Genomic DNA, 10,738 nt, shown 5'->3' on the forward strand with positions numbered 1-10,738 from the left:
AATCAAAGAGATGAAATATTTAAGATTTCCTAATTATAAAATGTGTGATAACAATGTTTTCTTTTGTCGGAAGATATACACATATACATATATTAGATATTTTATTGTGCAACTCAAATGACAGCTCATGAAGATTTACTGGCAATATTTATATTTACAGAAGCAAATACTCTGTTTAACGTGTTTTGTGTGTGTACATAGTTAAGATGTTTCAATTCAGGGCATACTGTATACCTCTGTATATAGTACACTGAGTCTTTGATTGATTGATTGGTTGATTGATTGATTATTCAATATTAATCTCTACATTTATGGGCGTTACACATCTGTAGCCTTTGGTCAAGATCAGGATACATTCTTCTTGCCTTCATTAAATCTATTATTGATATCTGAAACAATTTTATAATAAATATATATTCACGTTCAGATTCAATTATAGGCATACCAGTGACGTAACGAGGCCTTGTCGGTCACGTGGTTTTGACGTGTCGGACTTGGCTCGATACATTTTGCTACAAGCAGCTACTCTTTTCTTGGATCTGTAGCCGCTCGTGTTGCTAGTTTCGTCCAAACGGCGCACAAAATATCATGGAAGGCAGGGGTTACGGCTCTGGTAAATATAATCTGCTTAGCTTTTGTTTCACATTTGGCTATAGATATTGATAGTTACCCAGTTAGCCACATGCTTTGTTCCCCTGACCAGTTTGTTAGCCGCTAGCTAAGCTAATGCCGTTTTCTTAAAAAAAAAAAAAAAAAAAAAAAAAGCTCCCCAGCATAAGAGCCAGCCTTTAGCCGGCTGCAGCCTGAAACAAAGACCTAGCTAAACAGTAGTCGTGTTGTATATTCTTACCAGTTATTACAAAATCTGCCAAATACCAGTAGGTAGGTTTGTTTTAGCGAAAATTAAAAATAATCGTCAGCGTTACGCTAGGCCCATCAGCCAACATTAATGAACCACTGCTAGCTACGCGGCCCATCTCGCTATCGGGCAGATTGTTTGCTAGCGATGCTAACACAGACGACTTTATGGGCCTTTGGCGGTTTGTTGTAAGACGTGTCAGGTGCTCTGCCAAAGTTCGTTAGCTTATTCTTTTAAAATGGAGTCAATGTCGGAATAGTTTAAAGGCTAGCTGATAAAATGGCCGCCTCTGACAAGATGCCTTTAAGTCTTTGGATTTAATTGCTGTTCCTTTCTGAACTGCACAACTCGCTAGCTGAATATCTATTAAGAGAGAAAGCTTGCAAATTGATTGTCAAATGGTAAAGTTTAAATAAATAAATAAATATACGGCCAGTTTTTGTTAAATTTTACTCCAAGTGCAGTGGATTCCCCCTTCCTATGCTTTTTAACGATTTGCGCTATTGAACAGCTCCCTGTAATAAATCCGCACATGCTTGTGGATCTGTTGGTATAAAATTCCCAGTGCTTTTATGTTATCAGTCCATATTCTCTCCTTTTGTAGGTTACTCCAGTTGGGGAGGTGGAGGCTCTGGAAGCAGAGGTAAGTTGGTACACTCAGCCCTGAATTACTGCTATTTATGAAGCAAGTAAGTAGTGCATGTTTATTCTGTTTACTTAATTTGTTTCTTCACAGGGAGTGTGTTAATTTGTTTGCCCCACCCCCTTTACTAGGTTCAGGTGGTTTCGATATGCACGGGGGAGGTTACAAGGATTCCATGTCTGGACTCGGAGGCTATGGAGGTGGCAGTGGCCACATGAAAAGAGGGCTCTCGGGAACATCTCTGCTCTCATCCACGGGCACCCATGCAGATGCAGTCATTGCTAAGATTAACCAGCGCTTGGACATGCTCACTCAGTTGGAGGGGGGGTTTAAAGGGGGTCGAAGTGACAGGTAACAGTACTTTCCTTTTTATGCTTCATACCATCTTTCTTAGTAGGGTACCATTCCCACACATCCATGCACCTGAATGTGTCATATTTGCCACTGGTGTCTGTACTGTTAGAAAAATCATCTTGCATTACAAATTTGGCCCTCTGGTTGCTTGAGAGCATCGTCTATTAGTGTCACGTCATGTCTGGCTGATGTCAAGTCACCACTTTGTTTTACAGTTGTCTCAGTAAATGCTTAGGCCTTCTAATAGCCGTTCTAATTTTAAAGTCCATCATTAGGACCAATCCACACCTGGCTACCCTCCTAGCTTGCGATTTTCCACTGGTTCTGAAGAGCAGTTATTCACAGTGGTTGGGTTGGGGGGGGGAAAAAAACAAAGGGTATACCACTGTTTGCAGAGACTTGGAGAGTTGATATCGTTTGGAAATTGTGAGGTTGCACCAGTAAATTGTGCTGTTTTAGTCTTTGTTACGGCATTACTGTTTGCACTCAATCCTTGTTGGAAACATGTTGCCTCAATTCCTGCTTGAGATGAGAAGATCGTATCGTCCAGGCTGCATTTGAATGCCTCAGCATCTGAGGATGCATTGTTTGCTCCCATTTGCTATGCTGCAGTTTCCCTCATTTATTGAGAAGAAAATGATGATGTGATCCTTTAAACCAAAGACGCTGTGAAATGCATGGTCCCCTGTTGGAGGTGCAGTTACAGACCAGCTTTTCCATTTGTTACAAACTGACATTGTTGCATATAAAGCCAATCCATCTTTATTTAAAACTCTGAGCATTGCTTTTGTCCCGGCTTTGTGTTTGTGTTTACACACGTTGTTTCTCTCACCCTCCATGTGACCTAACCCTGTCTTCTGGCTTTAGGTTACTGAAGAGAGATGGGTTTACAGGTGCCCTGATAATGCCTTCTCAAGCTGAAATGTTTATTGAAGGATGCTCAATGTATTTACAGAAACACAATCTCCCCTTGAAAAAATGCCCAGTATATGTTTTTTTTAATATAAACCCCTTTTCATTAGTGTTTATTGTAATTGAGTCAGTTCCCAGGACACTTTACTTCTTGTAAGAGTCGTCATTGGTTCTGATGGACCATGTTCATGTCTGTACAAGGTTTTACAGCCCATCCTTTAAAAAGGAGAGAGGCTTAAAAAACAAACTGCATTTCCCTAATCTGCAGTAATTTCTGTAGACATGAGATTTTAAAAACAAAAGAAATAACTTTACAATGTACCACAAGCACAGTGTTTTAAGTTGTTGTGGATCATTAATTTTTGATCTAAATTGTTTTCTGAAATGAAGCTGGGAGTGACAAGAAAACATGGAGAAAGCGAGACCACAGAGGAGAAGGAATAGCAGGTGGAGAAATCCAAACCTGGCTGCCCTCTCTGCCTCCCTTGCTCTCTGCTCTTCTCTACCAACCCTCTTCCTCCCTCCTGCAGGTTTGACCAGTACGAGTCATTCGACTCGCGCTCCTCCGCTTTTGCCTCCTCCCGAGATCTCTACAGATCTGGCGGCGGTAGCTATGGTTTTGGTGATGGCCGGGAGGACAGCATGCTGTTGAGTCAGCGAGGAGGCCAGGGCTTCGGAGGGGGACTTGGGCTAGGAGGAGGAGGAGGCTTTGATAGCCCCTCCTCTTCCTATGGAGTCGCTAAAATGCGACAGAATATGAGGGAGTCCTTCACCAGTCCCCAAGGAGGAGGTTCTGGAGGTGGAGGATGGGCTGGAGCAGGCCGACGTTCCCCCAGAAGGGGTGGAAGCGCCGGGGGTCGAGGAGCTACTGGAGGGTTTGGAAGCCGCAGGTCAGACCCCACTCCATTAAGCGGAGGTTTGCGGGGAAGTGGTAGCGGTGGCCAGTCCCACCGCGGCCACTCTCCAGGAGGTGGTAGAGGAAAGCTCCCTTCCCTCCTGTCCAACCGCATGTACCCTGAGAGTGGGGGCTTCCAGGGTTCTACTCAAGGGCCTCACGACTTTCCTGGGAGGCATTTTGGAGGGGGCCCACGGGCTGGCCGGCAGCGAGGCCGCAAGAGACCCCTTAACAAAGTAAGTACCTCCAGCCAAATAAGACCTCCTCAGATACCTGGAAAAAGTTAAGCCCTTTCTAATTCCCTCCTTTTGTATTCTCAGTCAACTGGCAAGTCTTGCTAAACTGACAGTGCCTGTTATTTGCTACCTAAAGCAGTTTGTCACAGATAGTGCCCAACACATATTTGCAGTATCACTTGCCCTTCTAGTTCCAGAAGAAATTAACTGCCCTGTATCTACAGTAAAGACAAATCCCACATCTCCCCACACAATTCATTGCCCTGATAACTGTCCGGATGTTGATTTTTTTTTTTTTTTTTTTTTTTTTTTTTTTTTTTTTTTTTTTGCATTAAGTAGCTTAGATAGATTTTTCCTTTTTCTTTCCTTTGCCCCAATTCTGGCTTGTCTTAAGATGAGGCTAACACTATTGATGTGGAAATGCCACGAGGAGAATATGAACATTGCAAACATTAATTCTAGTATCTATTAGTGTTTAATTGAAGGTGTATTGTCCAGGTTTGTATTTATTTTTATTATCACTAAATGCATTTGTGTGCAAACTGATTTCTGTGTACTGTAGCAGGTGAAGCCACAGCGGGATATTCAGAAGAAAAGAAAGCAGACCCCGACATCAGGTGACGAGCCAGAGTCGAAGATGAACAAGACGGACAGTGCCGAGTCAGAGGCTACGCAAGGTACTTTTTTTTTTTTTTTTTTTGTCGACTGTGTGGTATTCTCAAAGGACCTCATTACTTGGCAGATATTTTGGTGTCTTTTTTGGTCTTATGCGTGTGCTCCGTGTTTTTAGAGCAACCAGAGAAAAACGGCGATGGTGGTGAGGCAAAGACAACAGCTGCTGCGGTGAGTGGATCAGCCTTTGACAGCTCAGTCTTTTGTCAACAGTGGCATTTCAAAGGTTTAAAGGTTTATTGTATTACTTTAGGATCTAATTAACTTGTCCCTGGAACTTGCTTTAAGCAATCGGTGTACAGTTTCAGATGGAAATAATAATTTAAATGTAAATGCAAATGAGGATGAGAATGTGGTTTTACAAAACAGACAAAAAGGCTAAACGCGATGTTCTTTTTTTCTTCATGATCAACCAGTGTCACAGATTTGAGTTGAATATGTGTTGCAAATATTTATGATAGCATGACTACATCCAGCAGTAAACATCTGTGCTAAGATTCAGATGATGGAGCCATTTTTGACTTTGTTTTTTTTTTTTGTTTTTGTTTTTTTGTTCTTTGAGTAATGAAATATTTTTCTTTGCAGGAGACAAAACCTGCTGAAGAAGGTGATAAAGGTAATCTTAACTCCAGTGACTCCTCACTGACATTCTTTTTTTAATTTTGGGTTAACTGAAGATTGTGGAAAGATTTCTCCAGATTCTCTGAATCTTTCGATATTGTGTTTCATTATTTTTTTTATTATTTATATACACTTAAATAATTTATTTAAAATTTACACTTTCCCTGTTTTTGTTTGTTTTGGGGGTTTTGTTTTGTTTTTTGTATTGGGGTTGTTCATATACGTGTCTTCTGCACTTTTGCTTCTTATTAGCTGCATCCAAACTGGAAGAGAAGAAAAAGCCACAGGGCAAACAGACACCGCCCCAGGGTCAGGACAGGCACCCAAAAATGAGGAAGAGACGAGGATTCCTGGAAAGGTGAATTTACAAACTCCTAGAAAGTTCTTTCAACTCTCATTTGCTGTTTTTGTTTTCAATCTCACCTGTGGCTCTTTCCGATGGGCTTTTTTGACTAAGACTTTAAATATTTTTTCAGGGTGATGTTTGCATGTTCTGTGTGCAAGTTCCGTTCGTTCTACAAGGAAGAAATGGAAGCTCATCTTGAGAGTCGCTTCCACAAGGACCACTTTAAGTTCCTTTCCAGCCAGTTGTCCAAGCCCACTACAGACTTTTTGCAGGTAACTCAAATTTATTGGAAGTCATATTTATGATTAATGAAGATGAAGTAACTGGCCAATCATAGGCTTTTAGAAATGTTACATTTCTTAGCCAAATTTCAGGGAAGTGCTTGTTGTAAATATACTAAAACAGTTTGGAGTGTGGTTAAATGGAAAAACATTTCTGGTTGAATGTGCTGAAATATTTATGCAGTGATTTTCCAGAGCCGACGCGTGATTTATACATGTATGCAAGAGTAAAGATATTGGGTGAGGTAAAAGTTTCGTGGAAAAAAAACAAAAAACTTTCCTTTGTAGGAGTATTTGCAGAATAAGTTTAAGAAGACAGAGGAGAGGGTGAGCCAGCTGGAGAACCACAGTGCTGCAATCTGCCAGGTGTACAAAGAGCAGGACCTCACCAGGGGTAAGCAGAAACTCCCACTGTGTGTTGTGTAGTCTAAAAAACTGAAGATGCGCATGAATTGCTCACTACAGATATTTCTCTCACGCTTGTACAGAGCTTGGAATGGAGCACTTTATGAGGAAGGTGGAAGCTGCTCACTGTGCAGCATGTGACCTCTTCATTCCCATGCAGCCCCACCTGATACAGAAACACATCAAGTCTCCTGACCACAACTACAACCGCAAGGTACAGCAGGTCTTCTGCAAATGGACTGTCGCACAAGCCTATATGTTTAAAAGGACAATGCTACATTCAAATCAGTGCACTTTTATTTTTATCTCCGTCCTTCGGGTAATTGTTTAGATGATCATCGTTATTATTTTGGTGTGGCTTGTCTGGTTCTGGAGATATCAGCTGTATAAATGGATCTAAATAGCACCCAGTGCATCCAAAAAAATAATAATTTCAGTATCATTGAGAAAGTCCACAAATGTTGTTGTGACCAGTTTCATGTAGTAACTGTTTTCTTCCAACTACACCGTCCTGTCATTCTGCAGAATGTGTTTCATTTAGTTGGCAGATGTAGACAGTAGAAGAAAATGATTTGTATAGGAAGCTGCTTACACAGCAAGGTTTGTAGGCTGCGTGAGACTGGGTCATGATTTCTGTAGAGACGTTGCTGCTGACTTTTTCATTCAAGCACTGAAGGCCAGAGGTTGGCTAACATTGATTCTGCCTTATCAGAAAACATTTAGAACTTTAGACTGTCAGAGGATGGGATAAACGGTTACCCCATCCACTCCCTGTTTGTGCAGTGCCATTTTTAAAATGCAGTAACTCTGCAAAGCCCTGCACTGATGTCACAAATGGTGCCACAGAGCTGAGGCTATTGTTTACGATGTTTTGTTCTGACATGGAAATGTTGTTTATTTGAAGGGTATGATGGAGCAGTCCAAGCGGGCCAGTCTGTCAGTTGCTCGAAGCATCCTTAACCACAAACTCATTGGCAAGAAGCTGGAGAGCTACCTCAAGGTATGCACAGAGTCCTGTTTGGGCTTGCATCAGAAATAAATGTGATTATAAATGTGCACCAACTACTTGTATGTATGTATTTATTTTTTATTTATTTTTTGTAAACACAAAGAACAGAAGACCAGCCGTGTCAGTAAATGCACTGTTAAGAAAAAAGGGAACTAATACTTGGAAAAAATCTGATTAATAATATTGCACTTGGAGGTTTGTATCAGCAGTATGGGTTTTAGTGTGCAGAAACTGTCTGATGCAAACATACATAACTTCCCATGAGTGCAGTGGGTCAAAATGTAATTTTTCTCAATTCTTTTGTTTCGTCAGGGTGAAAACCCGTTCACTGGTAACCAAGATGAACAGGATCCAGAAGACAGCATGGCAATGGACGTATCAGAGTTGGAGGTCACAGGCGAAGCGGCAGAGAGCCAGGCGGAAGGAGAACCTGCCAAAGATGAGCCTGCTCCTGAGGGGGAGATTAGCAAAGAGGGGGTCGAAGGAGAAGCAGGAGAGACTGCTGAAGCAGCAGCATCAGAAGAAGCAGCAGCAGGCACGGAGGAGGAGGAAAAGATGGAGGAGCAGCAGGCGAACCAGGATGAGGAGGAGCAGCAGGCGAACCAGGATGAGGAGGAGGAGCAGCAGGCGAACCAGGATGAGGAGGAGGAGCAGCAGGCGAACCAGGATGAGGAGGAGCAGCAGGCGAACCAGGATGAGGAGGAGCAGCAGGCGAACCAGGATGAGGAGGAGCAGCAGGCGAACCAGGATGAGGAGAACCAGGATGAGGAGGAAGGTTTTGAAGTTGGGGAGGAGGAGGAAGAGGATGAGGGATATGTGGTTCATGATGAGATTGGTGAAGAGGGATTACACGGTGACTTGGGAGATGAAGGATTGGAGGCAGCAGTGCTCGAAGAGGAAGATGCCAATGATCATGAATGATTTCCGCTCTGTGTGAGTGAGAGAGAGAGAGAGAGAGAGAGAGTGTAACCTTTCCACCTGAACATCTGTTTGGACCAGTCTATGACCTCTACTGTCCAGTTTGACTGCCACGTGTATTGTGGATTACATATACCTGCTCCAGTCATGTTTCACTGTCAGTCTGAGCTTGTTATTTGAGTTTGGTAAAAGCAGTTGCACATTTTGTCTACTGCTCTTCTTCACTTTCCTGCAGAGATTTACATGAAAGCAAATGTCAAAAATAGTAACTCTTGTCTTCTGCATGCATACAAAGTCTCAACGAAGTTATGGGTAGACGACTTTTTAAATATCAGAGTAGACCGGACGTGTGGTTTACCCTTCCTCAGTCTCAACGCTGAACTGGTCTGTTCCCAGGAATAGCTTTGTACTCGGTGCAGACAGAGGCATTGTTGGACTTCTCATTTCAACTTTGGCAAGAAGACACATGAGCATATTTATGAAAACGTCAAAGTAATTTTTTTTTTTTGTTGTTGTTGTGCCTTTTTGTTAAAATGTAAGTTGTTTAGAATTAAGAAATTGCGGCTATTGTAACATTGAGATATATTGTGTACTTTTTTTGGGGGGGGGGGGTGTTCGAGAGTTTACACAATGTCATGGCTTTCTGGCCTTTCCCAGTATTGATGAATGACCATTTTCCAAACTTTTGGATAAATCTATAAGGAGGGCTTTTTAACTCTGCAGGTGGGGCTGCCTGAGATGATTGAGGGGACTGTTTGTAGGATAAGCGTGCAACATTTTGAATATCATTCGGAATATTTTCAGTCATTTTAGTTTTGTCTCGGTCTGGGAAAGAAATAAACTCGTTGACTAAATCAGTTTCTTTGTGTTATTTCCCAAATACAAGTGAAATTAACTCAGTGGCTGCTTAAAAAGTGCCTTACTACTTTGTGGCATCGATTCAACAAGGTGCTGGAAACGCTGCTCATGGATTTTGCTTCACAATGAGATGATGGCATCACACAGCTGCATCTCCTGTTACATCACAGCCCAAAGGTGCTCTATTGGATTGAGATATGGTGACTGTTGAGGTGATTTGAGTACAGAGAGCTCATTATGTTCAAGAAACTAAGTGACCTAAAGTGTTCCAAAAAATTACCCTGACACTATAATGCCACCAGCCTCCTGAAGCATTGATAGAAGGCAGGATGGCTCTGTGCTTTCATGTGGTTTACACCAAACTCCAAGCCTGTCGAACTATCACAGCAGCAATCCGTTCATCAGACCAACAATATTTTTCCAGTCTTCTTGCTGATTTATCCTGTGCAAATTGTGACCTCAGTTTCCTGGCTTAGTTGACAGGAGTTGCATCTGGTGTAGTCTTTGGAATATAATAGAATAGCTCTTTATTAACATGCCTTTATTACAAGAACAATGAAACACAGTTTGTGATCTCTCCATTGTGTGTAATACACAATAATACAGGCATTTACATTTACACAAGAAACATATGTACAAGTTAGTGCTGCTAGTGTAGTTCAGCATTTAACATGTTACACATTCAGAGATGCTCTTCTGCACATGCTGGTTATAACATCTAACCTCAACAAGGCAGTTTCTCACAGAGAGCTGGATATTTTCTGTTTCAGAGCATCCTTTGTAAACACTTGAGATGGCTGTGCGGGAAAATCCAGACCATCAGCAAAGCTCAGACCAGCCTGTCTAGCATCAACAACCATTCCACGTTCAAAGTCACTCAAGTCGCCTTAAGTTTGGATTTCAGCAGGTCGTCTTGGCCATGTCTACATGCCCAAATGCACTGAGATATTGTCGTATGGTTAGTTGATGAGATATTTGTGTTAACAAGTTGATGAACAAACGTACTTAATGAAGTGGCCAGTAAGTTTGAATGGGAGAAGGACTGCATGTGCAGACCTTTAATGTAAACTGAGCAGGGTATCAAAAGCAAATCTACCAGACTTATCTCATTTGTGATGTGTACATATTCACTGCTAATTTTGCATATTTTGATGCAGACTGTTCACCACACAATTCTGATAACCTGTGGCAGAGGTCGTTTTGATACTGTGCTTTAATTTAACACCATCCCAACCACTAGGTGGTGTACCTACTCCCTCCTTCCCAAGCACTGATAACAGTTTTCATAAACTCATAAAATGAGTGGTATAATATCTTCTAGGACAGAGGAAAAGGCAGAAAAGCACAATTTACCGCCATTATCTCCATCAGTATTCAGCTGGATTGACATCTTCATGACTTTCACACTTACCAAACAGTAGAATGAGCCCTCATGCCACTCACACAGCATTACATCTGGAAGACACCGCTCCCATCAAGATCTAAACATGTAATTACGCACAAAAACCATGCTCACACGGGTCTGAGATCAAATCAGGCCATAAAAGGTAATTTGCAGTAGGTCGATAAGCCGTATAACTAATTGTCAAGTTTCAGAAATGCTTTTAACTTTCGTTGTGTTCTCTATAGTTTGTAGAAAACGTATTTACAGAGGAAACAGATGGCAGCTGGGTGGCCTACGTGCCGTCCGTGCCGTGCACATTTAAGCTGTCAGCTTCTTGTCTACTAA

General features: G+C 41.9%; 1 protein-coding gene across 2 annotated transcripts; it reads left to right on the forward strand.

Annotated features, from left to right (window-relative positions):
* The first annotated feature begins 460 nt into the window (after nucleotides 1-460).
* Nucleotides 461-9,008, forward strand: akap8l (A kinase (PRKA) anchor protein 8-like). 2 transcript variants are annotated; one of them, XM_039613584.1, is made up of 14 exons: nucleotides 461-613; nucleotides 1,464-1,502; nucleotides 1,634-1,853; nucleotides 3,299-3,899; nucleotides 4,462-4,576; nucleotides 4,690-4,742; nucleotides 5,157-5,187; nucleotides 5,445-5,550; nucleotides 5,669-5,810; nucleotides 6,108-6,213; nucleotides 6,308-6,438; nucleotides 7,129-7,224; nucleotides 7,546-7,791; nucleotides 7,960-9,008. In XM_039613584.1, the coding sequence occupies exons 1-14, from the start codon at nucleotides 589-591 to the stop codon at nucleotides 8,152-8,154; spliced, it is 2,106 nt and encodes a 701-aa protein (XP_039469518.1). In that variant the 5' UTR covers nucleotides 461-588; the 3' UTR covers nucleotides 8,155-9,008. The 2 variants fall into 2 exon arrangements, with proteins under 2 accessions (XP_039469518.1, XP_039469517.1); XM_039613583.1 differs by having other exon boundaries at nucleotides 7,546-9,008.
* The last annotated feature ends 1,730 nt before the right edge of the window (nucleotides 9,009-10,738 follow it).

Source organism: Oreochromis aureus, linkage group 6, assembly GCF_013358895.1.
Source record: "Oreochromis aureus strain Israel breed Guangdong linkage group 6, ZZ_aureus, whole genome shotgun sequence".
Taxonomy (NCBI): domain Eukaryota; kingdom Metazoa; phylum Chordata; class Actinopteri; order Cichliformes; family Cichlidae; genus Oreochromis; species Oreochromis aureus.